The sequence below is a fragment of the Grampus griseus genome (assembly GCF_964374135.1).
Source record: "Grampus griseus genome assembly, chromosome: 2".
Lineage (NCBI taxonomy): Eukaryota > Metazoa > Chordata > Mammalia > Artiodactyla > Delphinidae > Grampus > Grampus griseus.
The window spans coordinates 168,296,518-168,321,995 of NC_139018.1; the positions used below are offsets into that span (position 1 = coordinate 168,296,518).

The following is a 25,478-nucleotide window of genomic DNA, read 5'->3' on the forward strand; positions in this document are numbered from 1 at the left end:
AGACTACTAAGGAAAGAAAAGATTACCGTAGCTTTTGTACAGAGGATAAATTACAGAGACAGTGGAGACCAATACAGGAAGCTAACACGGTAGTCCAGGCAAAAGATTGATGGTGGCTTGGACTAGGCTTTTTGGCAGTGAAATTGGGGAGAAGTAAAAGATTTGAGCAATATACTGGAGATAGAACCCCTAGCACTTGTCGGATGGTCCTAGGTGTGAGGGTGAGGAAGGGTGCGTGGGTTTGTTCGGGGGAAAACAGGGTTGGTTATACAAATAAACAAGAACAGTTTGCTCCTACCTAGCCCTCAGGAAGCTTACAATCCCGCAGATTCCCCAGTAGACAACACAGTGCAGGGTCCATAGAACCTGCATGATGGGTCCATAGAAATGTTTGTTGAATAAATGAAAAGAAAGCACCATAATTAATACTTGACATTGGACTTACCAAGGTCATATATATTATAGGGCCCATGTAAGTTAAGCAGTAGCCTAGAAAAATTTATATTTTCTTCTTGCAGTTCTAAAAACCATTTTAAATGAAAAAAGGAAACTGCACAGAATTATATGACTTTATCCTAATTAACTATGCCAACTATTCCTCTGAGCTTTGCTAACTAGTACTGAATCGAAATCTTGATGTGACTAAGGCTGCAACTAAGTAGAACCACACAGTAGGCTCTTATGGACAATGTAGACCTCAGATGTGTTACAAGAAATAAAACAGATAATAGCCCTACTATTTAGACCAGCCTTCATAATACCTGTTCACAATTTGTCTCATCTGTGTAACCTAATATCAAACAAACTATACCTCAACCGAGTTTCTGTAACCATAGATTGGAGACAAGAAAAGGAACTGCTTCCATACTAGGAGGCAGATGGTGTTGGTGGTGGGGTGAGAAATAGCCAGAGTCTGGATGAATTCTGAGCTCGAGCCCCCACAATATGTAGGCTTCTGGGTTTGCTGGATACGCGTGCAATGTGAGAGAGAAGACTCAAGGGTGTCTTTTCTTATGTTCATTTCACACAGCCAAGGTCCTGCATCTCCTGCCATCTCCTGGGCACCTGATCCTGCCTCACAGCTCTCCATCTCCACTGTTCTCTTGACAGCATGGATGGTGAGTCCTAGCCGTTTTCTCAGTTCCTCTTTGTTTCATGGAAAATCACTCTTGTGTTCATGGGCTTGTTGTTACTTATTCCACTTATAAAATAGTGAAAATCGCTGCCCTCCCCTTAAGCACTGTCTGAGTGTTTCGAAAGAAATCTCACTTCAGTCAGTGAATGTTATTTGTTTTAATCAGGTGAGATTTCTGTTCCTGACAGCACTGATTGTCTTTCATAATAACGGTAGTTGACATGTACTTACAATATGCCAAGCACTGCTCGGAGATCTTACGTATACAGTTGGCCTTCCATATCTGCGGATTCAACCAACTGCACATAGAAAACATTCGAGAAAAAAAATCCAGAAAGTACCAAAAAACAAAACTTGAATTTGCTGAGAGCCGGCAAGTATTTACATAGCATTTTCATTTTATTAGGTATTATAAATCACCTAGAGGTGATTTAAAGTGTACGGGAGGATGTGCATAGCTTATATGCAAATACTACGCTGTTTTATATAAGGGACTTGAGCATCTATGGATTTTGGTATCCATGCGGGATCCTGGAACACATGCCCTGTGGATACCAGAGATGACTGTATTAACTGATTTTACCCTCACAGCAACTATTTTATAGACCGGAAGACAGATGTCTGAGTGACTTGTCACAAGTGAAACTGTCAGAGGCAGGGATTTGAACCCAGGCAGCCCACGTCGGAGTTCACATTTGATATTGAAATCTGTTGAAATGGTTTCAGTCTAGCTCTCACTTAAATTCTTATAGTGCTTTTAAATTTTGTTCATCTTGCAGGGATGTGTGCAAAATATTTACCTAGCAAAGTGATGTTGCTCTAATTAGCAGAGCTTAGCCTGAGAGCAGCACAAAAATGATTGTGCTGGCTGTGAAGAGACCCTAACAAGTAAAATGCATTATTTTTCTGGTTGTGTAATTTTGTTTATTATTTTTCAAAATTTTTATTGGGGTATAGTTGATGTACAGTGTTGTGTTAGTTTCAGGTGTACTCTGGCTGGTAATTTTAAAGCCCAACTTTGTTACACTTTGACTTTTAAAAAAATTAAAACCAAATGTTGAAATTCATCGCACTGTGATAATATGTGAGATTGATTGTACCATTGGTATAATGATAGTTTCCTATTTCTTAAAATCACCAAATTACCTACAGAGCCATTGATGTAATACAAAGTGTAACTTTTTGCTGTGAGGTGGTCATGAGAAGAAGTGGTGAATGGGTCCATGTTCTCTCAGAAATCACTGTATCTAAAAAAAGTCTCATTTGGCTGGCATGGCTTTACAATTTGGTCCAGTACAGACGAAATCAAAAAGTTTCCTGGTGCTAGGTGCTGTTGAACAACATCCATGTTTACTTGCTAGTAGAGAGAGCAAGATAATAAAAAAACAAGTAGGGAAATATCAGGTAGTTGGTAAGATGGGAGGCGCTGGAACGAGCTTGGATGCTGAGAGGAATGCGCCAGGAGACAGGGAAGAACCGGTGATGTGGGAGAGAGCTGGTGATTGTCACCCGAAGTCCTGGAGAAGCTGAAAGTGGGAACCAGTGTCTAAATGGAGAAATGGACCAGAAATAGGACTCGACACTTCATCTGTCATCGCTGGAGGAAAAGCAGAGAATACAGGCTCAGGTTTGGTAGTGAAAGATGATGCAGTCTGATTGCTTCTGTGTTTTTTCCTATAAAATACGGAACAGCATCAGTCAGCCAAGATTAAAGTGGGAGGAGAGGGCATCAGAGGTTTAAGGAGAGACGTGTGAAGGAGGTAGAGAACAGGAAGGCAAGTGTATCAGGGAAGTGTGAGGATTTTTAAGCAGTATTGACTGCCGTTTGTTATTGGCGGGTGTATATTTAAAGTTAAACCAGTCATGGTGGTGGGTCTTTGTTCAGGAAAGTTCACCAGGTGGAGTGCAGGCAGGGAGGTGGTGGCCTCTCGGATTTCATCAGGGTTAAGAACCATGAGGGCAAGAGAGACAAGCAGGGGCGTTAAGAAGCTTTAGAAGGCAGTGATTATAATGATAGAACATGGATCCAACGTGAGGAGATGGGGTATGAGGGTGGTAAAAACACTGTAGGAGGGTCGATGGATTTGGACATCTTTTTTTTTTTTTAACTTTTATTGGAGAATAGTTGATTTATAATGTTGTTTAGTTTCAGGTGTACTGCAAAGTGAATCAGTTAAACATATATCCACTCTTTTTATTTTTTTTTTCTTAAGATTCTTTTCCCATATAGGCCATTACAGAATATTGAGTAGAGTTCCCTGTACTATACAGCAAGTTCTTATTAATTATCTATTTTATATATAGCAACGTGTATATGTCAGTCCCAATCTCCCAATTTATCCCTCCACCCACCCCCATTATCCCTGGCAACCATAAGATGAGGGGAGGACAGGACCATTGAAGGTGAGGTCAGGAAACAGAGACGAAGGCATTGGCTGGATCATCCTTGTGCAGGTTGTAGTGACTGAGAATGGTGACAGCAGTAGAGATGGAGGGGAAGAGGGAGGCATCCAAAGGGAAATCAGTCGGTGACAGCAACCAGGAGGGGATCTTGATGAAAAAAATCTTCTGTCATGAACTGTGGCTTGAAGAAAGTTAAGAGGGGGCTTCCCTGGTGGCGCAGTGGTTGAGAGTCCGCCTGCCGATGCAGGGGACACGGGTTCGTGCCCCGGTCCGGGAAGATCCCACATGCCGCAGAGCGGCTGCGCCCGTGAGCCATGGCCGCTGAGCCTGCGCGTCCAGAGCCTGTGCTCCGCAACGGGAGAGGCCGCAACGGTGAGAGGCCCGCGTACTGCAAAAAAAAAAAAAAAAAAAGTTAAGAGGTTCCAGAGTGAACAGGGATAAGCAAAGAAGACATCAGAACCCTGGAGTTGATCTCCAGATATCTATTGCATGCTTAGTGCGTGCTGGACACCGTTCCAGCATTTGCAGTGTGGATGATTAAAGAACTTCCACTCAAGAGGGTCACAGGGCAGCCAGATTTTTGTTGTAAGAGCAACTGAAGATATAGGAAATGGGCTGGTAGTAGATTCTGTTGGGTCCAGAGAGCAGATTCCAGGAGTTTGGGAGCAAGGATGGTGGAAGATGGAGTAGTATAACTTGGAGAAGACAGATGATTTGGGGTGGTGACCGAGGTAAACTGGGATGGAAGGCATCACGGGATCAGCCCTGGTCCTCATGAAAAGATGGGTTCAAGGCCCAGAGTGTGGAGCCACTAGGCAACCTTTTTCACCTGTGGCTCCCAGTGGTGTGGGCCCAGGCCTCTTCCAGGGTGTGCTCTTTACAGCAGCTTGGAACGGGAGAGAGAGGAGGGCCTCTTGGCTCCGTTTGGGGGTGTGGTGATCTCAGCTGGCGCCTAGGGAGTCTCATGGGCTCTTCTCTCTTGCTGCACCCTGCTGTCTTGGAGTCTTTGTTGACTAAGCAATTCAGACTAATCGTTAGGCAACCCCTGACTTTAAGCTTTAGACTCTTCCATCAGATTCTAGGCCTTGAGTTTGGCTATTGGCTCATTTCCTTCTGGTAAGGGAGCATAGAGCAGTGGAAAGGATATTGGTTTATTGATCTAGAGATCTCCATCCTAACCCAGGCTTCTGTGCTGACCTGTTTCACCATGTGATCCTGAACAGACCCTTAACCTTTCTAGGTTTCAGCCCCTGTCTTTCGAGCGAGGGGGTGCATCACATATTCTTAATGATTTTGCTTTAAATGCCTTTGATTTTATAAAGGAATCATGCCCAAATAGGGGAAAAAATGAGCAAACAAAATAAACAGATAAATCAAGAAAGAAGGAATCCAACTGGCCAGTAAACATAAGCAGTTCTCTACCTCACCAGTAATCCTGGAAATGCCAATCAAAGCAGCAAGCTACCTTTTAAAATCATTCATCAGATTAGAGAACATCTTAGATGAGGTACCAGATGTTGGTGAGGCAGTAGGGAGAAACTCTCACAAATGTACAGGAAGGTAGATACATGCTTGCAGCCTAGTTTGCAGTGGGAAAAAATTAGAACTAGCCCGTTTATTGGAAAATGGCCTTTATTGGAAAATGGGTGAGTAAAACGTGATACAGTCTTACCGTGGAATACTATACAGCAGTTGAAAGAAATAAACTACAACTATATTTTGATTTGGATGAATCTTACATGCAATGTTGAATGAAACCAGGATAGGAGTAACACGTACAGTATGAAATAATCTATATAAATATTTTTAAAGCAACCGAATACTATGTTAATGAATACTTATATATTTATGTTAAAAGTATGAAGAATGGCCTCGAGTGATATAGCAAAATTATGACAGTGATTGCAGTGGGGCCTGGAGCCAGCCAGTGGTAAGGAGTTGGGACAAGATTTGACGTGATAAACCTTTTAAACTTTTTTTTTCCCCAACCATTTAATGTACAAGCTAAAAGCAAACATGATAAAATGTTAGTGATGGCTAATTCTGGGTGACAGGATATGAATACATTTAATATAATGCTTTGTAACTTTCTATAGTTTTTAAAAATTGCTCAGACGATTAAAAAGTGAGGGAATATGTCCATCTAGAACCTAAATGTATACTTAGCATGTTTTCCAGTTATTCCCTTGTGGGTTGAATTTCATTTGCAGGAAGTGTCTGATTAGCTGAAGTAGCACAGGTAAACAGGTCTAGCCCAGTGGCTGCCCCACGGTGGTCACTAAGCAGATACTGGCTCCTGCTTTCTTAGCCCAGTGCCCTCCAAGAAGCACTTGGGGAGAGGAAAGGTAGAAACAAGAACAATACTTACACCAGGCAAAATGGTGAATCTGCCGAGTCATTTTAACTGCCTTATGAATGTTGAATGTTTTAACTCTGCTTGTCAACGGCTGCTTTTCACAGGTAGGCTTTCTTTCTTTGCTTTTTCTTCTTTTTCCCATAGTGGAGGAGGATGATTTGTCTCTGCTGACCGCACTGCTGGAGGAGAATGAGTCGGCCTTGGACTGTAATTCAGAAGAGAGTCAGCCCTTGACCCAGCAAGATGGTGAACCTGATGCATTCGATGAGCTCTTTGATGCTGACGGTGATGGTGAATCTTACACAGAGGAGGCTGATGAGGGTGAAGTGGAAGAGGCTGAAGACCAAAAGGAGAATTTGGATGCTCTCTTTGGAGACATGGATGACTTAGCAGATGAGGAAGAAGCTCCTACGTCGCGATCAACGCACAGCAGGGTCCTCCCTGGTCCTGCCCCCAGTCAAGGGAAAACGAATCAGGAACTGCAAGGTGCCCTACCACTTGCTTTCTCTAATTCCTTTACAGTAGCCCTGATGCAGACCGCCCGTCTTACAGCTTTCCTCAAAGTAGCTGCCGAGTCAGGGGTAGAGATGAAGGACTTTGCCAAGGACATTGGACGAGTTAGTGGAGCGAGCATTTAAAGCCAGCATCGGAGGGTACAGAGGCCCCCTTATATCAGGGTCAGCCAGGTGTGACTGATCCTTCGCAGAATGGCTCTAACATTTCTCACGCTCGTTACAGAAAAATAATACTTCAGGATTTAGCAAAGGGGGCCAGGGACAAGACTAGAAAGCAGCTACACGTTCTACTTCAGCAGAAGACCATTTCTGAACACTCACATTGAGGACTGCCATTTCCTTATTCCTGGCGTCTTTCTTATATATTTTTAAATTACAGTAAAATTCTGCTCTAATCAATGGGCTATTTCTTCTAATACAGGAACCAGCATTTATTATATTAATTATGGTACTTGATTTACGAAATAAATATAATCATTTCTTGACTTAAGAAACTGTCAACCATGGACATGTATCTGTGATTATCTGTCAGTAGTACAAATTCATAACCAGCTTTGGTATTAGAGATTTGATTACTGGAAATAATCATGTTTCTTTCTCTGAGGGGACCCCTTCGAAGTGCAAAAGTTAATTGTGAGTTTTCGGTATGTGATTCTATTGTGGGTCTCAAGGTTGTGGAGGTGATGGGTGGACATCAAAAATCATTTCAGCACTTTCATCATGTATACTATTTCCTCTGGTCTGGTTCTTAAATCAATATATTTTTCTTCCCTAGATGAATTAAGGAAGTTGCAAGAGCAAATGAAGTCCTTACAAGAACAGCTGAAACTAACTACAATTAAACAGCCTGCAAGTCCAGCCCGTCTGCATAAAACCCCAGGTAATCAGACTAATTCTAAGGATAGTATGCATTTCTCTTACGAAGAAATTATAACATTACTTCTGCATCCAACTCCTGGTAAAACGGTTTTTGAGCCCCTTTCTAAATTTTCTTTACTAATTTCTTTTACTTTTAATCGAGTAGATAAGTCTCCACGTCCCCCTCTTAAGGAGAAGAAAGTTCAGAGAATTCAGGAGTCGTCGCGCTTTTCTGCAGAGCTTGACGTCCCTACTCTACCAAAACCCAAGCGGGTGGCTCGGACACCCAAAGTTTCACCTGCAGGTGTAGTACTTGAGGCCTCCCTGGTTTCTCACTGCTTGGGTTCTGTTTGCAATATATTTTGGCAACGTCATGTGTGTGTGTATGTGTGTGTGTGTTTTGGTGTATCTTACCTGCCCATTGAGAAAAGTAAGCTTCCTGGGAATGGAAACCATATGCTATACTTCCTAATCTTTCTCTACATCTCAAAGTGCTTAGAAAATCCTGAGGTAGAGAATAGATAATTTAACTAAATGCTTAGTGGATTCAATATTTTTTTAGCTCTTATAGTCCTATAGTTGACTTGAATTATAGTCAAGTATAACCACTGGGTTGAGTTCTTATGCTAGCAATCTAGAGATTTAATCTTCAGACTGTGAGACTGATCCCCTTATAAAATGATCAAGTTTTATGTGAAGCCAGGTTGTTTTAAACCAGAAGGTCCATTCTTTAGAAAAGGCTTCTTTGCCAGGAGTATAGAATGGTACTCAAAATCCTATTTCAGCACGTACATATATACACACAAAATAAAATGAAAAGGATTTATAAGCTCTATGTATTGGTTTTGTCGTACTGCCTTTTTGCCCAAAGTGATTCTTTGGAAGATCTAAGACAAAATGGTCTGGAGATAACATAGTTTAGAGTAAGCAACATTTTATTGATCACATGTTCAGAGAGGCCCTTTTCATTACAATATGATACATATGGCTCAATAGGACGGAATAGCTGTAGGCTCCTAGTGTTCGTATTTATTTGACAACAAATTATATATTCCATGTATCCACTTATTAATAGTGTTTATCCCCTTAGGACCTTTGGTATATTACTAAGCTGTTTTATTAGGCAATGTCCAAAGTTAGGTTTTGAAGGGATGGGTCAAGGGCATGGTTTCTGGAGATTCTAAAGTTCTAGGGTTGTCCTGGCCCCTGGCTTGCGAGAAGTGATCCAAAGTCGCTTTGAAGGTAAACAACAATCTTACTTAAGAGAGAGAGACATTGTATTAAGGAGAGTACCCAAGCTTTCTGACCCTCAGGAGCATTATCAAATGCTTCTAAAATATGAAAAGTAACCATGTCAGAATACCCTGGGCCCCCTAATTACACCCCCCCCCAAGTAAAATGGGATTGAAATGAAATGAAACAAGAGATAAGAAAACAAAGGGGAGCTCACTTTGGATGTTTTTCAGGTAGAATTTGACCCTGTGCATACATCTCCACTAATTACTGATTTCTGTAGGAGGTCTCTACCTCCCTTATGGAATCTTCTGCAGTGCTCTGTATATGGTGAATACTCAGTAAATGGCTTTGCCCAGAGGAACAGTGTTTTAGAGCAGCACTGCTGCAGCAGCCACTGGCTACATGTGGCTAAGTAGATTAAATTAGGCATCATTTCCTTAGCTACACCAGTCAGTTTCAAGTGGGCAGTGTCCACCTGTGGCTGGTGGCCGCCACACTGGACAGCGGCGCTATAAAACATTTTCATACGTGGCAAGCTCTTTGGACCACACTGCAGATCTGGTGGTAGTACAGAAATGGTCCTGTGGGCTTGCTTTGTTCTCTCAAGATTTGGTTATTGCATATGTTGATTAAAAAAAGAACCAATTCCATTTAATGTTTAGTTATCAGTGTGGTTTTCTTTTTAATTTTTATGTTCATTTTTTAGAGCCCCAAAGCTCATCTTTCAAGATGACAAGTGCACCTTCCCAACCACTCCGAACAACTCCTGGGAACAAGCCTGGTGGGATGACGAGGGATCAGAGTGCAGGGACCCCCAGGAGCTCTGGGGAAACAACTCAGACAGTCTCCGTGGAAGCCTTCTCCGGCCTGAGGCTCAGGTCAGTAACTGTAACGGGCCTCTCACTGTGCTCATAGGCCCCACTAGATGCCTCTTCCTCCTTCCTAGGGACTTGGCGTTCCAGAAATAGTGTGTTTGTACCGCAGATCCGCATAAGACCTACAGCTCTTGAACTTGACCATACTAGGCCATCAGCACTGGGTTTGAACCATATATTTACATGTGAATGAGGAAAACTTTCTCTTGCTTGTGTAAAGAATAAAAGACATATGTTCATAAAAAGAGGTCAGTAAATAATAAGTACTGTATTTAATCAGAAACTGATGGAAACAGTGATAGAGACTATTTTTAAACACCTAAAGGTATGTACAGTTTAACCAGGATAGTAGTATCTTCTTACAGTTGATGTTAAGAGAAATAGCTGTGCTCTTTTTCTTCCTGATAACTTTTAAGGCCAATTTATATTCTGTGTATCTTTTCCATGGAGAAATTAAGATATTCAGTTAAAATAGGAATAAATCCCAGGATCAGTTCAGGGAAAAGCCTGGACTTTTAAATCTTCTGTGCTCTGCACCACTACTGCCTTGCATCTCCATTATTACTGCTCTTGAAGCCCAGGGCAGAGCAGTAACCCTTAACTCTGAAACCCGATTGCCTTTAGTACTGTCTATCTGAGTAGCCAGGTGCAACCCCTCTAGAAGACCTGAGCTGTCAATCTAAAATAAAACTGCTAAGCTCTTAAATAGTTTATTATTAAGCAGGGGGAGAACAAGTGACTGCTAACATGCAGTAGAAGTTTATTGTAAAGACTCCGTACTCTCCAAAATTGGGGGGAAGATCAGTATCTTAATTACATTTGAGACAGTGTCGGAGGGACAGAATACAGTAAAAGCTCATTGAGGGGGCTCAGGGTTCTTTTTCAAGGTAAACGTGGCCCTCCTGAGATGATACTGCCTTTCCCAGTTGAAACTCCCTACAGATAATGAAAGATGTTGCTGATGTGAGCGAGCTGAACGTTTGAACTGTATGGAAGTAGATGAAGTTGAAACACTCAGCCAAAGCTTCTGAGGGGCCTACAAATTCAGCGGATTGCAGAATCGTTTGAGTCTCTATAATTGTTCTACCTGAACCATAGAACCTAGAAATACTCGGAAGGATCACTGCCTGATAGTAACCTATTAACTTACAGAAATAAGGCAAAGAAAGGATTTCTTCACCTATGTCAGTGTTTCCCTCCTGAATATTCTTCATTGTTCAGAGGTAGCTCTTGGACTTTCTATTCTAGAAGCCTTCTGAAAGAGTCAGAAAGCATGTTTTTTCCTGTTTTCTCTTGTCCTTGAATATGTAATATGATCAAACATGGAACAGATGTTAATATTCTACTAGAGAAAAACAATTTGCAAATTCATGAGTTTTTAGCCACTCATTAGGAAAAAGAATATATTAATCGAAGCTAGGTTCAAAGCTTTTATTTATTATGTGAAAAGGTTGGCTTAAAGAAAACTAATTAGAAATAGTAGAACTTCTGAAATTCTTACAGAATTGATGGAATTGAAATATCTTATTTACTTAAGCAATTCATGATTTTGTATTAAAGCCAAGAGATTATTTTTAAAAGGATATTATAACTTTATATTAGAATTCATAAGAACTTAAAGAATTTGTGATCTTTATTTTCTACAGAGGTCCCAGTTCTAGATCCAAGGAAAAGCAAACCTAGCTTTTAAAATTATCTCTCTCTCTCTCTCTTTTTTTTTTTTTTTGGCCGCACTGTGCGCCATGTGGGATCTTAGTTCCCTGACCAGAGATCAAACCCGTACCCCCTGCAGTGGAAGCACAAAGTCTTAACCACTGGACCGCCAGGGAAGTCCCAAAATTATCTCATTTTTATCTGCTGTAAAAATATGTGCCTTGTCCATTACTACATAACTACACCTCCCTGAAAACAGGTGCTTTAGAGATTTCTGCCAATTACATCTGTGCTAACCAATTTGCTACAGTGCCAGATAATCTCTTCTTAGAATAATAATCTACCAATCGCTGGTTTCTTGACCCAGGAAGCCTCGAGTATCCTCCACAGAAATGAACAAGAAAATGACTGGCCGAAGACTGATCAGACTATCTCAGCTCAAGGAAAAGATGGCAAGTGAGAAGCTGGAAGAAATAGACTGGGTGACATTTGGGGTCATATTGAAGAAAATCACTCCACAGAGTTCTAACAGCGTAAGCCATTTTATTGATTTCTCAGCTGTTTCATCACAGATTGACAGTGGGGACTCATATGTTCTTGATTTGTTACCCAGAGGCCATCAGTATTTCATTTTGAAGTCATTGCTAATAAGTTCCCAAGTTGCCACACCATCGTTGGGTTGGTACCCGAGGGGGAGATGTGTAAGGAGGGCCCTACTTAAAGAACATCTGGTTGTACAGGCTTCTTGGGCTTTTTACTGTCCATGTCATTCTTTCTTATGTCACTTGTCATTGTTTGTTGATGCATGTAGATGCCCCTATGACACTGCAGTCCCTTTTGTGCAAGGGAAGCAGGTCCTCAGAGAGGCTGAGTTCACAGATCCTTTGGAAGCTTTACTAGGTGTAAGATGTCAATTGCAACAGTCCTGAAATTGCTGACTTGTGCCAGTACAGTATGGTATATTTAATTTGATGGATATTGCAAAAGATGTAGCAAGTTTTAAAATAACAGTTGACTGAGGCATAACAGGAAAATTATTTTATGGCCTGACACGTCAGAAAATCTGGATGCTAAGCCTCGTTCTCCACTTAGCAGGAGTTGTGGCCTTAGGGTGGCCCTGAATCTTTCTTTGAGGACCTCCGTTTCCTTACCTGTAAAATGAAGGAACTGGCTTTTGATTCAAAGGCTCTCTCTAAAATACTGCAAATAATCTTGCTCAAAACTAATTCATTCTCCAGTTTAGAACTTGGCCAACCTTAGATTTTTTTATGAGCTCTGACACGAGGGCTTGAGTTTCAGATTCTGAATCCTGCTCTAGCCCTGTTCTATCTCGCTGAATGTGAACAAGTCTGGTTTTCATTTGGTTAAGTTCCTAATTGCATCACTACTGGCTATAATGACATGGAAATAATAGGTGTGAAATTTATCTGAACTCCTCTGTACAAATCCTTGGGAGAATAATTAGAATACTTGAGTCTAGGCGATAGCTCACCATAACCTGTAACCATGCCCACTCTGGGCTGCCTCTGAAATAGCTTGATTCAATGTTGTGTGAATTATTTTGTTTAAAAAAAAAATCTGTAAACATGGAAGATGTTCATATTATAAATGGGCAGCATTTTGAGTTGCACTTCTTGATATGTCATAGTATTTCCAAAATTTTACAGTTAAATACAACTAGTTTTCTTTAAATGATGCTTTTTTCTTCTAAGCTAAGCAGAGATTTAGAAACATTAAGCTGAATCCTCCTTATTAATATTAATAACATAATCAGTGATAAATAATATTTACAAAATTTATATTAGTAAGTTCTTTTTTTATTGAAGTATAGTTGATTTACAATGTTGTGTTAGTTTTTGGTATACAGCAAAGTGATCCAGTTATACATATATATATTCTTTTCCATTATGGTTTATTACAGGATATTGAATATAGTTCCCTGTGCTATACAGTAGTGGTCCTTGTTGTTTAAATATTTTATATATCATAGTTTGTATCTGCTAGTAACAAGTTTGCTATTGGCTTGCCTTTCTTCACCTTCATTTCTAAAATGAGAAGAGTCATACCAAAACCTAGAGAAAGGATTAATTTATAATTAACAGACATTCTGATGATTACATATTCAGGGTGGGTTATACTTAGATATTTTTCCACAGTAGAACACTCGAACAGTAAATGGAGACATTGTAACCCATTGTTCAAAATTTATTAAAAATAAGAATAAATGTTTGCTCCAGGGGAAAACATTTAGCATCTGGCGATTGAATGATCTTCGTGACCTGACGCGGTACGTGTCACTGTTCCTCTTTGGAGAGGTTCACAAAGAACTGTGGAAGACTGAACAGGGTACCGTCGTAGGGCTGCTCAACGCGAACCCCATGAAGCCCAAGGATGGTTCAGAGGAGGTAAGACTCTGTTTCCATGATTTTTTTTTTGGTCTTTATAACTTAGCTGAGTTCTATCACAAACATTTATATCGGTCTACCTCCAGGTAGTAAGTCAAGCTTTTATATTCTTTTGTCGCATTAAACTGGTTCTGTTTATTCATCTATCCCCCACCACCAACATGCTGAATTGCAGACTGCTCTGGAGTACTTCATAACAACTTCTTTCGTTATATCTTTTCAAGTTCGTTCCAAGGTTCCTGTAATTCTTTCAACTCTTGGGCTCAGGTTCCCTTAGATCTCCCATGAATTTCCATGATGGCATTGAGAAGCCAAGGGTTTATAGTTGAGGGAACTGTGTTCCATTTGTTAGTACAATCATAGCTGCAGCTTGTGAATTTTCATTTTTAAAGTGAATTTTCATCTTCTCAAGCATCATTAGAGTTTGGATACTACCTACTGATTCTCTAGTAAATTGCAAACTTAGATACAGTATGAACAGCAACAGTTTCTCCACTCAAGCCAGCAAGAAGCTACTGCTTCTGTTGTAGGCAGATTATTATATCACAAGGAGTGAGAGACTAAGTTATTTCATTCCTTGCTTTCACAGAGAAGGGCAGCAAGTCTTCATTTATTGGTTAAGAAGGTGTTTGGCTACAAATAACAGAAGAACTTCGCTACAGTTTCTTTTTCATAGTAAACCCTGGGGTTTGTTTTTCTTATATAATAAAAAATCCAGACATAGGCAGTGTGGTGATGCCAGGGCTGGTGTCCATGAGTCTCTCAGCCTTTTCCTCTTAGTCACAAGATGGCCGTGAAGCTCTAGCCATCATATTTCCATTCAAGGCAGGAAGTGAGCCAGGCTCCTTGCTCTGCTTTTAAAGGAAAGCAGAAGCTTTCCCAGCTACCTTCCCTGCTGACTCCTGCTGAGTGGAGTCACATGACCACCACTAGCTACAAAGAATGCTGGGAAAACTGGGAACTGGATCCATCATCTAAGGCTGAGCGTTTGGATTCTGATAGCAAAGACACGGGAGAAAATAGATAGTGGGTGGAGAACTAAATGTGTCTTCTACACGTCCCATTTCTACAGCTGTCTTATGGAACACTGGCTTCAAATTCCAGTGCACTGATAGAAAGGATAAAAAGCTTCTTAACTCGCGCCAACTGTTGTTATATCCAGTCTTGCTGTTGAAAGGCCGTACCTTTGTCTGCTTTTAACTCCAACTCCCCGTTTTTTCTACAGGTGTGCTTATCTATTGATCATCCTCAAAAGGTCTTAATTATGGGGGAAGCTCTTGACCTGGGAACCTGTAAAGCAAAGAAGAAGAATGGAGAACCGTGTACACAGACTGTGAATTTGGTAGGTTTCAGCTTTGTTGGGGTGGTTTTTGCTAAAGACAGAAACTAATAGGAATAAATTATAGGTACTTTACCTGTAATGACCTGTTTGGAACTGAGTTTCCTACATAACAGGAAGCATCAAAGTGAGAAAATTGAATGTGTGGTTAATAATGGCCAGTTTACAAAGCTGAGGGTGGGGGAAAGATTTAACCTCTTAGGAAAGTGATCTTTTATTGCTAGCTGACTAGGAGGTATAAGAAAGATAGAATTTTAATTTGCCCTCAATTCTTTCTAGTGGTGGAGATTAAACACTAATGATGAAATATACCGAAACCTTATTTTAGTCAATACTTAACTCCATTATACCTTTTCTTAGAGCTTTCTTTTTAAAAAAATAAATAAAGCTTTATTGAGATAGAATTCACATACCAGACAATTCACAATTCTAAAGTGCACAATTTAGTAGCTTTTAATATATTCAGAGGGTTGTGCAACCATCACCACTATGTAATTTCAGAACATTTTCAGGACCCTTCCAAGAAACCCATATCCATTAGCAGTCATTCCCCACTCTTCTCTCTCCCCAAGCCCTGGCAACCACTAATCTACTTTCTGTCTCTATAGATTTGCCTATTCTGGACATTTCATACAGTGGAATTGTATAATATGTGCCTTTTGTGTCTGGCTTCTTTCACTTAGCATAATGCTCTTAAGATTCATCTGTGCTATATCCATGCTACAAAGCCATTTATTAGCGCTTCATTCCTTTTTATGGTTGAATAATATTTCATTGATGACCACACTCTTTTTATCCATTCATTGGTTGATGGACGTTTGGGTTGTTTCACATTTGACTGTTACGGGCAATGCTGCTGTGAACATTCACGTACAGGTTTTTGTGTGGATGTCCATTTTCAGTTCCCTCGGGTATATATAAGCCTAGGATGGAATTGCTGGGTCTTATGGTAACTCTATGCTTAGGCTTTTGAGGAACCACCAAACTGGTTTGCAAAGTGACTTTTACATTCTCCCCAGCAGTATTGTAAGTGTTCTAGTTCCTCCACGTCCCGGCCAGCACTTGTTATTGTCTGTCTTTGATTGCAGCCATCCCAGTGGATACTATCCATCTAAGTGGTACTTCTTAGAGCTCTTTGAAAGGATTAAATGACAGATTTTGGTTTCATCTCTTTTTGTTTCCCTCATTCTTGTCTAACAGATGAACTAGTGAGCAGGACATAGGAAGGAGGGAGATGGTTGGAAAAAGAGGTCTCAGGGGGAGTACTTGACAAATCACTTAAAACGCCACTGCCACCATCTCTGAGGTTCACCCAATAGGGTAATACTTCGGAGTTTCTCTTTGTTTCTTTCACTGAAAGGGTAGCATTCGTCCAAGAGTCAACCAGAGAAACAGAAAACCTCACTAGAAACTGATTTTGTTTTATTTTTAACTTTTATTGAGGTAAAATTCACATTATGTATAATTGACGATTTAAAAGTGTACACGTCAGTAGTATTTAGTGTATTCGCTTTGTTGTGCAACCACCAGCTTCTTCTAACTTCCAAACCTTTTCTTCACCCCATAAAAACACACCCTACCTATTAAGTAATCACTTGCCTGGTGACCTGTAATCTGCTTTCTGTCTCTAGATATATGCCATAAAAGGAATCATACAACATGGGACCTTTGTGTCTGACTTCTTTCGCTTAGCATAACCTTTTATTTTATTTCCTTTTTTTTAAATAAATTTATTTATTTTATTTTTGGCTGCGTTGGGTCTTTGTTGCTGCGCGTGGGCTTTCTCTAGTTGCAGCGAGCAGGGGCTACTCTTCGTTGTGGTGCACGGGCTTCTCATTGCGGTGGCTTCTCTTGTTGTGGAGCACGGGCTCTAGGTGCGTGGCTTCAGTAGTTGCAGCACGCGGGCTCAGTATTTGTGGCTCTTGGGCTCTAGAGCGCAGGCTCAGTAGTTGAGGCACACAGGCTTAGTTGCTCCGCGGCATGTGGGATCTTCCCGGACCAGGGCTCGAATCCATGTCCCCTGCACTGGCAGACGGATTCTTAACCACTGCGCCACCAGGGAAGTCCCTAGCATGACCTTTTCAAGGTTCATCCTAGAAGCTGATTTTACTTCCATTGTAGAAAGAGGGCAAAGGCGGTGAATGATGCCACTTTTTCACCCAAGTAGTGTGTTCAGAGGAGTTTAGGGGAAGAACGTCTCCCACCAACCCTGCTTTTTGTTTTTAATTTTTATTGGCGTAGAGTTGATTTACAGTGTTGTGTTGGTTTCGGGTGTACAGCAAAGTGAATCAGTTATACATATATCAATACATATATCCACTGTTTTTAGATTCTTTTCCCGTATAGCCCCTTACAGAGTATTAAGTAGAGTTCCCTGTGCTCTACAGCAGGTTCTTATAGTTATGTATTTTATATGTAGTAGTGTGTATATGTCAATCCCAATCTCCCAATTCATCCCCGCCCCCCCCATCCTTACCTAGGAAAAGAACTTCAAGTTGCTGCTTAGCTGTGCATCAAGAATGGTCTCAGAGGTCAGCAGGGAGGCTTCTTCTCGCAGAACAGCTCTCTGTGAGACTGGGAGAAAGGATCTGTGTCTCTTAACGTTGTCCCCGGCCTGTCTCCCTAACGCTGATGCAGCCGCTCTTCCTTTTTACAGAATGACTGTGAATACTGTCAGTATCACATCCAGGCCCAGTACAAGAGGCTCAGCGCCAGGCGAGCAGACCTGCAGTCCACCTTCTCCGGCGGCCGAATTCCAAAGAAGTTTGCCCGCAAAGGCATCAGCCTGAAAGAAAGGCTGTGTCAGGATGGTTTTTACTACGGAGGAGTTTCTTCAGCCTCGTATGCAGCCTCAATGTGAGACTTTCTCAGGGCTTCTTTGGGGTCAGCGGTCTTGCTTGTCTTCTTTTAAGAGTAAAAAGAGTGGTTGTACGTTTCTATCCCGGTCCTGGAAGACTTGTACAGGTTTTATCTCTCATAGCGTGCTGCCTGGAACAAGACGGCTGAGGGCCTCTTTCGTTCCTGGGAAGAGAGGAAAACACTCAGAAGGCGGGGAAACTAAGTCAGGTCATGGTGGTCTTTAACAGGGAACCCACACGTCCTCTTTGGCTTCTAATGTGAATAGTGCTGCTTTGTCAGGGCTGATGGGCCGTTAAAAGTGTTAATCATAGTGTTGACATACTTGAAATCATTTCCCTGACGACTATTAGTGCGAGGTTGCCGACCTCGTGGAACCCACATTTAATTTAGTGAATGAATATGCAGAGAAGCCTCACGGGGGAGGGGGCGCTGCTGAGGCTGGCATGCGTGGCCTCCCCTCTGGGGATCTCATTCTCTCCCTGGAGTCCCTGAGTAGATGATGGATGGCCTCGTCCCTGTTCTCTAGAAAGTACGTCTGAGGATGTGGCAGGTGGGGACCTGGCTCAAGGGAGCTACACTTGGTCCAAGAACAAAACAGATTTTGTCCTCGATCCAACAGAAATTGGGCTAGAGGACTCTCACTTCCTGTATATTTTGTGATATCAAGCACATTTTTAAGATTTAAAATAATTTCTGTATTTTACCAAATTGCAAAAAGCAATACACATATGTTATTTTAAAAAAATGTATGGAGAGTTTAGCCAAAAGAAGACAGTAAAAACCATCTATAATCCCACCACCTAGATAACTGTTAGTTTTGGTATATATGGTTCTAGGGGTCCTTTTTTCTCAAATGTATAACGTTTTAATAGTATAAAATGAGATCATAATATACCTATACTTTGCCAACGTTCTTTTTTCCCACATAAAATAATGAATTTTACTTTGTGGAACATTCACTTATGGCATTATTTTTAGTGGCTACATGGTGTTCTTTTACATGGCTCTGTGATAATTTAAATAAGTCTCCATGGATAAACATTTATAGCATTTCCAACTTTTAACAATACAAACAAAGCTTCCGTTAATATCCTAAATTTTTGCATAGGTCTTAGGTAAATCCTAGACTACTTGGTGAGTCCTAGTCTACTTGATCAAAGTGATGGCATATTTTTTATTTCTCTTGCCAACTTGCTCTTCCGGAACGGCCTTCAATCAAATTTGTAGGTCGCCTGTTGTTTTATATCTGTGACATAATGCACACACCAGTTACGCTGTAGGGCCATGGTATTAAGAAAGTCTACTTACATGGTGATTTGAGAAACGTTGACAGTTTGTAATAAATGACTACTTCTGCACCCTCTTTACCTCACAGAGTGTTGAAGTTCAGTGATTTTCCTTTTTTGAGGGGGTGACTCTTGTCATTTCAGTGCAGCTGCTGTCGCACCTAAAAAGAAGATTCAAACCACTCTGACTAATCTGGTGGTTAAGGGCACAGACTTGATCCTTCAGGAAACTCAACAAAAACTCGGTAACTTTGTTTCTAGACACTATTTTTCTTTCTCAGGTTTAAACATGTAGCCTTCAGGATTGAAACTGGTTAGATCCTAACACTAAGTTATACTTGGTGAGTGATGTGGCCTCAGCAGAACGAACCAAGCTTGGTTGGCAGCATCTTAAGAAAAAACAGCATATTAATCTTAGCTGTGTCTTAGCTTTTTAAAATGTCTTGATGGGGACTTCCCTGGTGGTGCAGTGGTTAAGAATCTGCCTGCCAATGCAGGGGACACAGGTTTGTTCCCTGGTCCAGGAAGACCCCATGTGCCGCGGAGCAACTAAGCCTGTGTGCCACAACTACTGAGCCTGTGCTCTAGAGCCCGTGCACCACAACTACTGAAGCCCGCACACCTAGAGCCCGTGCTCCACAACAAGAGAAGCCACCGCAATGAGAAGCCTGCACACCGCAACGAAGATTAGCCCCCGCTCACTGCAACTAGAGAAAGCCAGTGTGCAACGAAGACCCAATGCAGCCAAAAAAATAAATAATAAAATAAAATAAAATGTCTTGACGTATCTGAGTCTAACTCTTAGTGTCCAGCACTAGAATCAGTAGTATCAGGCTCCTAGTCAAACTCGTCGGTTATCTTTCATTAAAACAGGTCTAGGTTGGAGAATGCCACCTCCACCCTGTCCTTGGGGCTCTGTTCATAACAGTGGTCCAGGTCTAGCATGGATCCTTATGTATAGTGCATATTCCAGGAATAGTGTATGAAATGACCCTGCAGGTATTAGTATGCTAATCATTTTTCAAAAATAAGATACATTTGTCTTACCCTTGCAGTCCTACTGGTCTGAGGTTAGAGGTAAAAGATTCTCTTTTCTCTTGATATTCCATCTACTTCATTTACAAATAACTAAAGTTATGAAAGCAGAGTTTAAAAAGGGATAAGTCACACGACATAAAATACTCTGAATTTTGAATCCTCTAATGCTGATATTTGTATATTCCAGGAGTACGCCAGAAGAGCTTGTCTTGCTCTGAGGAATTCAGGGAACTGATGGACTTGCCTACATCTGGAGCCAGAAACTTGAAACATCATTTAGCCAAAGTCAAGTCATCAGGTAGAGTCAGCCTGTACCTGCTCTGGTGTCTGCGCGTGGGTCCCCACAGCCTCTCAGAACCCCCTCAGCCTGTGCCTTGTGTTTCAGGGATCATGGGGAGCCCGAAACCTGCTTTCCAGTCTATCTCGGCATCAGCCTTCTTGAAGCAACAGAAGCAGCATATGTTAGAGTTGCGGAAAAAGAAATCAGAAGAAATACAGGAACGGTAGGAGTCACAGATTTAATGTTCCCTGTTTAGGTAGCTCATCTCAGGAATTCTGAGGATGTCTTAATAGATTTCAAAAGTGTGACTTTGGATTTGGGGTGGTTGGCTACCTTTTTAACTTTGGAAGTTTTTAAAAAATTAATTTTAACATAACCTTTAAAATTATAAAGCATTTAAAGTTATGTATTTCTGACTTATGCTAGTAAATCCTGAGACCTGGTGGTACAGGCTGCAGTAATTAATATCACTGTGGAAACGAGAAAGGAGTAACATATAAAGACAGTTTTGTGAAAAGGGAAAGTAGGTGTTGAGCTGTTTGGTGCCCATTTCTCAGTTTTGCCACAGTTAGGTTTTTAATTACAGGCTGGGCCAATGCGTAGATTCTGCATTTGTTCAGGTCAGTGATAAAAATGAGGCACTGAGAATGGAGAGTCATTTCAGAGGCAAAAGCAAGTGGAAATGGGTGTGGAAGGTAAACAAATCAAAGACTCTTGAACTCAAGTTATGCGATGGTAGCAAGAGCTACTGCTTACAGTCACCCAGCATGCGCTGAGCCACACTGCTTTACACTGTACACACATCCCATCGGTCCTTACCATAATCTGCGAGGTGTTCTTAGCCTTGTTTTAGGGCGAATGTAACTGAAGACCGGAGAGTTAGTAAGTGGTGGAGCCAAGTTTGAACTCACACCTACCTGTTCTACTCCAGTGTTGAACCATTATGCTGTCCCAGATCTAGGCTCCTGTAGGGTACCTAGTTCCATGGAAAAGGACACCTATTACGAGTCAGGAGGAAATGCTTTGGAAAAATAAGAGAATGGATTTGGCCTCAGGCAGGTTAGTTTGAGGTGCTGGTGGGATATCTACAGAGGTATTCATCAGGGGCCTACAGGTGACGTAAATGTATATATATGGACATAAAAATGTATATGGAGTTGTGAACCTTGTAGGGAGTAGAAAGCACCCGTCAGTTTAAAGGCATTAGTCTGAAGTTTTTCAGAATTTTGCTGGCCAAACAAAACATACCTTTGGGCAGGATCTGCTAGGCAATTTGCAAACTCAGCCTAGAGCCTACAGGAGTGGGGATGTGGTAGGGGAGAGAAGACTGGCCCAGGATTACCTGGTACTACTAGTCCCGGGCCTCTCACTTATGAGCAGTTGGCTCTTGGGCCTCAATTTCTTTATCCCTACAATGAGAGGTTTGGCCTAGATGATTTCTGACCTTTGTTGTTTTTAAATAGTCCTTAAAGCCATATATAAAATAATCACTGTGTGAATTATAGCACCTTTCTGTTAGGACTTCCAAATGTAACAAATGTGTTATCTCTTCCCAGTAGAGGAAACAAAGTACAGAGAGATTCGGTGAGTTCCTGAAGGATCTCGGCTAACCAGAGGGCTAGGAATACAGTCCACAGCTTGCCTTCAGGGCTGAAGGTGCTCCATAGTCTGCACCCACTGGGAAGCGAGTTGATAAGAATAGTAATCAGTTCTAAACTGGGGAAACAGTGAGCACTTATTCAATGAAAAACCAGTTAGCTTAAGAGTTAGTGAGGCTAGTATTGTTTTTACTGTGCACTAATCTGAATTAATAACCAAGAAGGGAAAATTATTTTACTGACAACTGCTTATCAGCTGGTGGCCTGCCTGCGGTCTCCCAGTCTGCATGTTTTGTGCTCGTGTGCATAGTTTGTGACTGCCTATTTCTTTAAAGATTTCTCCAAAGTGCGAGTGAAGTTGAGAGCCCAGCTGTGCCATCCTCTTCTCGACAGCCCCCTTCTTGGTCTCCACCAGCGGGGGCTGAGTTCCCCAAGCTGAAAGGAACCCCAGCCATACAGATGCCAAAGCTTGGAAGAGACATCCCAGAAGGAGATGATGTCCTATTTTTTGATGAGTCACCACCACCAAGACCAAAACTGAATAAGTTAGCAGAAGCCAAAAAGGTAACTGGCATCTCTTTTCTTCACCACTTGAATTTGTATTCTGTGACACACAGCTGGTATTTCAAACTTTATATACCTGTGACCAGGAAAGACAGTCCCCTCATACCTATTTATTGATCATGATAACTAGTCAAAGGAATTTTAAATGATAATGGGTATCAACATAATGCCATTAATTTAATCCAAGAGAACTAACTACTGTCTCCATACTAGTTCTTGTTGGGCTGCAGGAGATAACCTAGAAGAAGATACTGTTTTACAGCTGGAGACCCTAGTATTAGGGGGAAACATTCTTGGAATTGTTGAGGCAATTGAATTGTCAAATAGTGGTTTAAAGAATCCTTCTTTAAAAGAAATCTTACACAGAAGCCCAGTCTGTAGACAGATAAAAGCTAAGCTGCTCTGATTGAAGTGGGAATTGGGGGTGGTCAGAACCCCACCACCTCAGCAAGCTCTGTCTCTCCTTTTCCTGAGTCACCCTGAGCCCCCGACTTGAGCCTGTCTTCTCTTTACTCTAGTTAGTAGCTAGAACCACATGAAGGGCAAAGGCTAGCTGCAAGCCAAAGCCATGCCTACAGTAATAGTAATAGCAATTATGCACGTATGTGACTGTGTGTCTGTGATATGTGCATACATGCTATTTACTATGTGCAAGTACATGCTTGGCTTGCATTGTCTCATTTTATCCTTAAAACCACAACCCTAAAAGGTAGGTTAGTGCTGTCATCCCCATTTCGTAAATGTAGAAACTGAAGCTGAACAATTAAGTCAGGTTATAAACTAGTAAGTGGCAGGGCTGGAATCCTTTCCTAATCTGTCTATTCTGAAACAAACTTCCAAAATGTTTATGTGGTTCCTCTGTGGGCCTAAAAGCCTACACACTAGCTGAAGGACCAGCTGAAGTTTAACTATTGATATTTAAATAAGCTGAGATTTGTTTTACTAACTTAGAGACCTGTCTTCCATTCTTTGAAATTTTAATAATTGTGTTAATAATGCTAAGTAAAATGAAGATATATTTTGCTAATGTATGTTTGAGAACAGCCAGAATTCCCTGGCTAATCACTGGAAAGGGATACAGAGCTACAGATGCCTATCTCATCTTTTAGATTTTAATCTCCCTCTCTTTCCTTTTTTTTTAGTTGGCTGCTATAACCAAATTAAGGGTAAAAGGCCAGATTCTTACAAAAACAGACCCAAACAGCATTAAGAAGCTAAAGGAACCCCAGGATGTCCTGGAAGTGAAGGAACGTGTAGAAAAGAACAACACATTTTCTCCTCAAGGTACTGCGAATGGGAAACTTAGTAGTAGGAAAGAGACACTGCTTATAAAGGAAATGGTCCAAAACATAACCAGCCTCCCTGACATCAAAAGACATTATTTTATTTCCATTTACCTCTATGGAGAGTACCTAAGTAGAATTTCTGCAGTTGGAACTGATTGTTTTTTATAGTCACATTAAATTAAAATGAAATTATGCACAATTTGAAAACTTGAGATTACTCATTGAATCTTTGCACATACATATTAGTAGAAAGATTTGTTTTGAAAGAAGTAGAATTCCTTTGTTTTAAATTGCCCTATTTTTATTTTTAAAACTCTGAAGCTGGCAGTGTCCTTTTAACATGAGTTTGTAAATAGGAATTTTGTTGTTGTTGTTGTTACCTGTTTTCATAATTGGCTCTTATTTTAAGGTGAAAACTATTCTAATTTAGTGGTCAAGTCTGCCATCCCCTCCCGCATATTCTAGTTTGTACTTCTCAACTCAGTTCTCTAAGAGCCATCCTTTGCTCATACCAAGTGGGGGTAAATGCAGTTTGAAGGGTCTTGTAGGGGGAGACGCAGCTGAGTTGGCGAGGCCCGCTGGCCCTCTGAGGTTCCTCTGTTCACTCTTTTTCTTTCTGCTCTAGCTGAGGATGAATTGGAGCCTGCCAGGAAAAAAAGGAGAGAACAGCTTGCCTACCTGGAATCTGAGGATTTTCAGAAAATTCTAAAAGCAAAATCGAGGCACACAGGGATCCTAAAAGAGGTAAAAAAGAGCCCAGAAGGTCAAAGGTGACAGAGATGTCCTCAGACTCGGGCTAGTATTGTTAAGAATCTCTTCCTGTTTCCTTAGCCGAGATGTTAGTTGTATGTCAGTTTGTTTGATTTTGTTTTGAAGAACAGGAATATTGCTAATAGATTTTAGCTTTGCCTTTGTTGCATTGAAGAATATCATTCAACATTATTTAAATTGACTTCAGTATTATAAAATGTTTCAGTCAATATTTTATAACTTTGAAGTATATTCTATAAAAATGTCAAATTAATGTGTTGTACACCTAAAACTAACTAAGGTGTTGTACACCTTAACTAAGTTAAGTCAACTATACTTCAATTTTAAATGATTAATTAACTCTTTAAAACGTTTACCTGTAGTTATGGCTGTGAAGTTATGTTTTAATGGCTCTCCACTATCTACTATTTTCTGCCTTGCAGTATGGGAAGGGATTTTTCCATTCATACATTTTTATATGGACCCTGCAAATGCTCTAAATCAGTAGTTCTCAACTCAGCACTCACAATGCCCCTTTTTAATAACAAGTGTTTTGTATTGTTCTCTTATTCTGAAATTAAATTGTGGATAATGTAAATTACCTAGCTAGTAATTTCAAAAATACCAATATAATATCCTAGCTGTAATATAAAGAGGAAAAAAGGAAAATGTTTATAATAAAAATATGTATTTCATTATGTAAAATACATGGGCACAACTACCCTTGAAGAAGTAATAAAATAGAGGCTTGGATTTGTAAGTATATATAAGTGGATTTATCAGGCAGCTAGCAATGAATACTCAGTAGATGTGTTTTCTTAGAAACTTGAATACCGTGGGCCTATTTCTTTGACAATGTGGTTTATTTTTTTAAACTTTTGAAGACATCAAAGCACAGTTGTCTCTCCACATCCACAGGACTTTGGGAACAGTCAGTGTATGTGAAAACCATGCACAAGTATTGTGGTGTTGTATATAATGCTTTTAGGTTTGAGGGTTATAATCGGGTTTTTCATCCACATGGATGCCCTGTAGAACGTTG

At 40.8% G+C, this 25,478-nt stretch overlaps 1 protein-coding gene across 1 annotated transcript in view; it reads left to right on the plus strand.

Moving 5' to 3' along the window:
* Positions 1–1,111: 1,111 nt before the first annotated feature.
* Positions 1,112–25,478, plus strand: part of MCM10 (minichromosome maintenance 10 replication initiation factor) — a gene marked incomplete at both ends in the record, with an annotated part of 31,163 nt that continues 6,796 nt past the window's right edge. Inside the window, 15 exons of the mRNA XM_082649442.1 lie at positions 1,112–1,118; positions 6,039–6,380; positions 7,185–7,289; positions 7,434–7,571; positions 9,210–9,381; positions 11,399–11,564; positions 13,269–13,436; positions 14,662–14,778; positions 17,432–17,631; positions 19,065–19,165; positions 20,146–20,256; positions 20,344–20,461; positions 22,172–22,400; positions 23,543–23,684; positions 24,312–24,430. Of these exons, the coding sequence (XP_082505568.1) occupies positions 1,112–1,118; positions 6,039–6,380; positions 7,185–7,289; positions 7,434–7,571; positions 9,210–9,381; positions 11,399–11,564; positions 13,269–13,436; positions 14,662–14,778; positions 17,432–17,631; positions 19,065–19,165; positions 20,146–20,256; positions 20,344–20,461; positions 22,172–22,400; positions 23,543–23,684; positions 24,312–24,430 (2,235 nt within the window). The remainder of the gene's footprint in view (positions 1,119–6,038; positions 6,381–7,184; positions 7,290–7,433; positions 7,572–9,209; positions 9,382–11,398; positions 11,565–13,268; positions 13,437–14,661; positions 14,779–17,431; positions 17,632–19,064; positions 19,166–20,145; positions 20,257–20,343; positions 20,462–22,171; positions 22,401–23,542; positions 23,685–24,311; positions 24,431–25,478) is intronic.